The following is a 967-nucleotide window of genomic DNA, read 5'->3' on the forward strand; positions in this document are numbered from 1 at the left end:
TGAAAATCCAAGTCTTCTGGAAAATCCATGTCTTCCCAGAAATCCAACTCTTCCCAAAAATCAAAGTCTTCCCGAAAATCCAAGTCTTCTGGAAAATCCAAGTCTTCCCAAAAATCAAAGTCTTCCCGAAAATCCAAGTCTTCCCGAAAATCCAAGTCTTCCTGAAAATCCAAGTCTTCCAGAAAATCCAAGTCTTCCCAAAAATCCAAGTCTTCCTGAATATCCAAGTCTTCCCAGAAATCCAAGTCTTCCTGAAAATCCAAGTCTTCCCGAAAATCCAAGTCTTCTGGAAAATCCATGTCTTCCCAGAAATCCAAGTCTTCCCAAAAATCAAAGTCTTCCCGAAAATCCAAGTCTTCCTGAAAATCCAAGTCTTCCAGAAAATCCATGTCTTCCCAAAAATCCAAGTCTTCCTGAATATCCAAGTCTTCCCCTAAATCCAAGTCTTCCCAAAAATCCATGTCTTCACAAAAATCCGTCTTCCCAAAAATCCAAATCTTCCTGAAAATCCAAGTCTTCCCAAAAAATAATGTCTTCCCAAAACTCCAAGTCTTCCTGAAAATCCAAGACTTCCTGAAAATCTAAGACTTCCCAAAAATCCAAGACTTCCTGAAAATCCATGTCTTCCTGAAAATCCAAGTCTTCCCAGAAATCCAAGACTTCCTGAAAATCCAAGTCTTCCTGAAAATCCAAGTCTTCCCAGAAATTCATGTCTTCCGAAAATCCAAGTCTTCCTGAAAATCCAAGTCTTCTGGAAAATCCAAATCTTCCCAAAAATCCAAGTCTTCCCAGAAATCTATGTCTTCCAGAAGATCCAAGTCTTCCTGAAAATCCAAGTCTTCTGGAAAATCCAAGTCTTCTGGAAAATCCAAGTCTTCCCAGAAATCTATGTCTTCCCGAAAATCCAAGTCTTCCAGAAGATCCAAGTCTTCCTGAAAATCCAAGTCTTCCGGAAAATCCAAGTCTT

The 967-nt window shown here is 39.5% G+C and overlaps 1 protein-coding gene across 1 annotated transcript in view; it reads right to left on the reverse strand.

Moving 5' to 3' along the window:
* The window catches only part of Cdr1 (cerebellar degeneration related protein 1), a 1,813-nt gene that overhangs the window by 576 nt on the left and 270 nt on the right, over window positions 1-967 (reverse strand). Inside the window, 3 exon segments of the mRNA XM_028754136.1 lie at window positions 1-477; window positions 479-707; window positions 761-967. The exon segment at window positions 1-477 is cut by the window's left edge and continues 413 nt beyond it; the exon segment at window positions 761-967 is cut by the window's right edge and continues 115 nt beyond it. Coding sequence (XP_028609969.1) covers window positions 1-477; window positions 479-707; window positions 761-967 — 913 coding nt within the window.

The sequence above is a fragment of the Grammomys surdaster genome, unplaced genomic scaffold (genome assembly GCF_004785775.1).
Source record: "Grammomys surdaster isolate TR1022 unplaced genomic scaffold, NIH_TR_1.0 125982, whole genome shotgun sequence".
NCBI classification, from domain to species: domain Eukaryota; kingdom Metazoa; phylum Chordata; class Mammalia; order Rodentia; family Muridae; genus Grammomys; species Grammomys surdaster.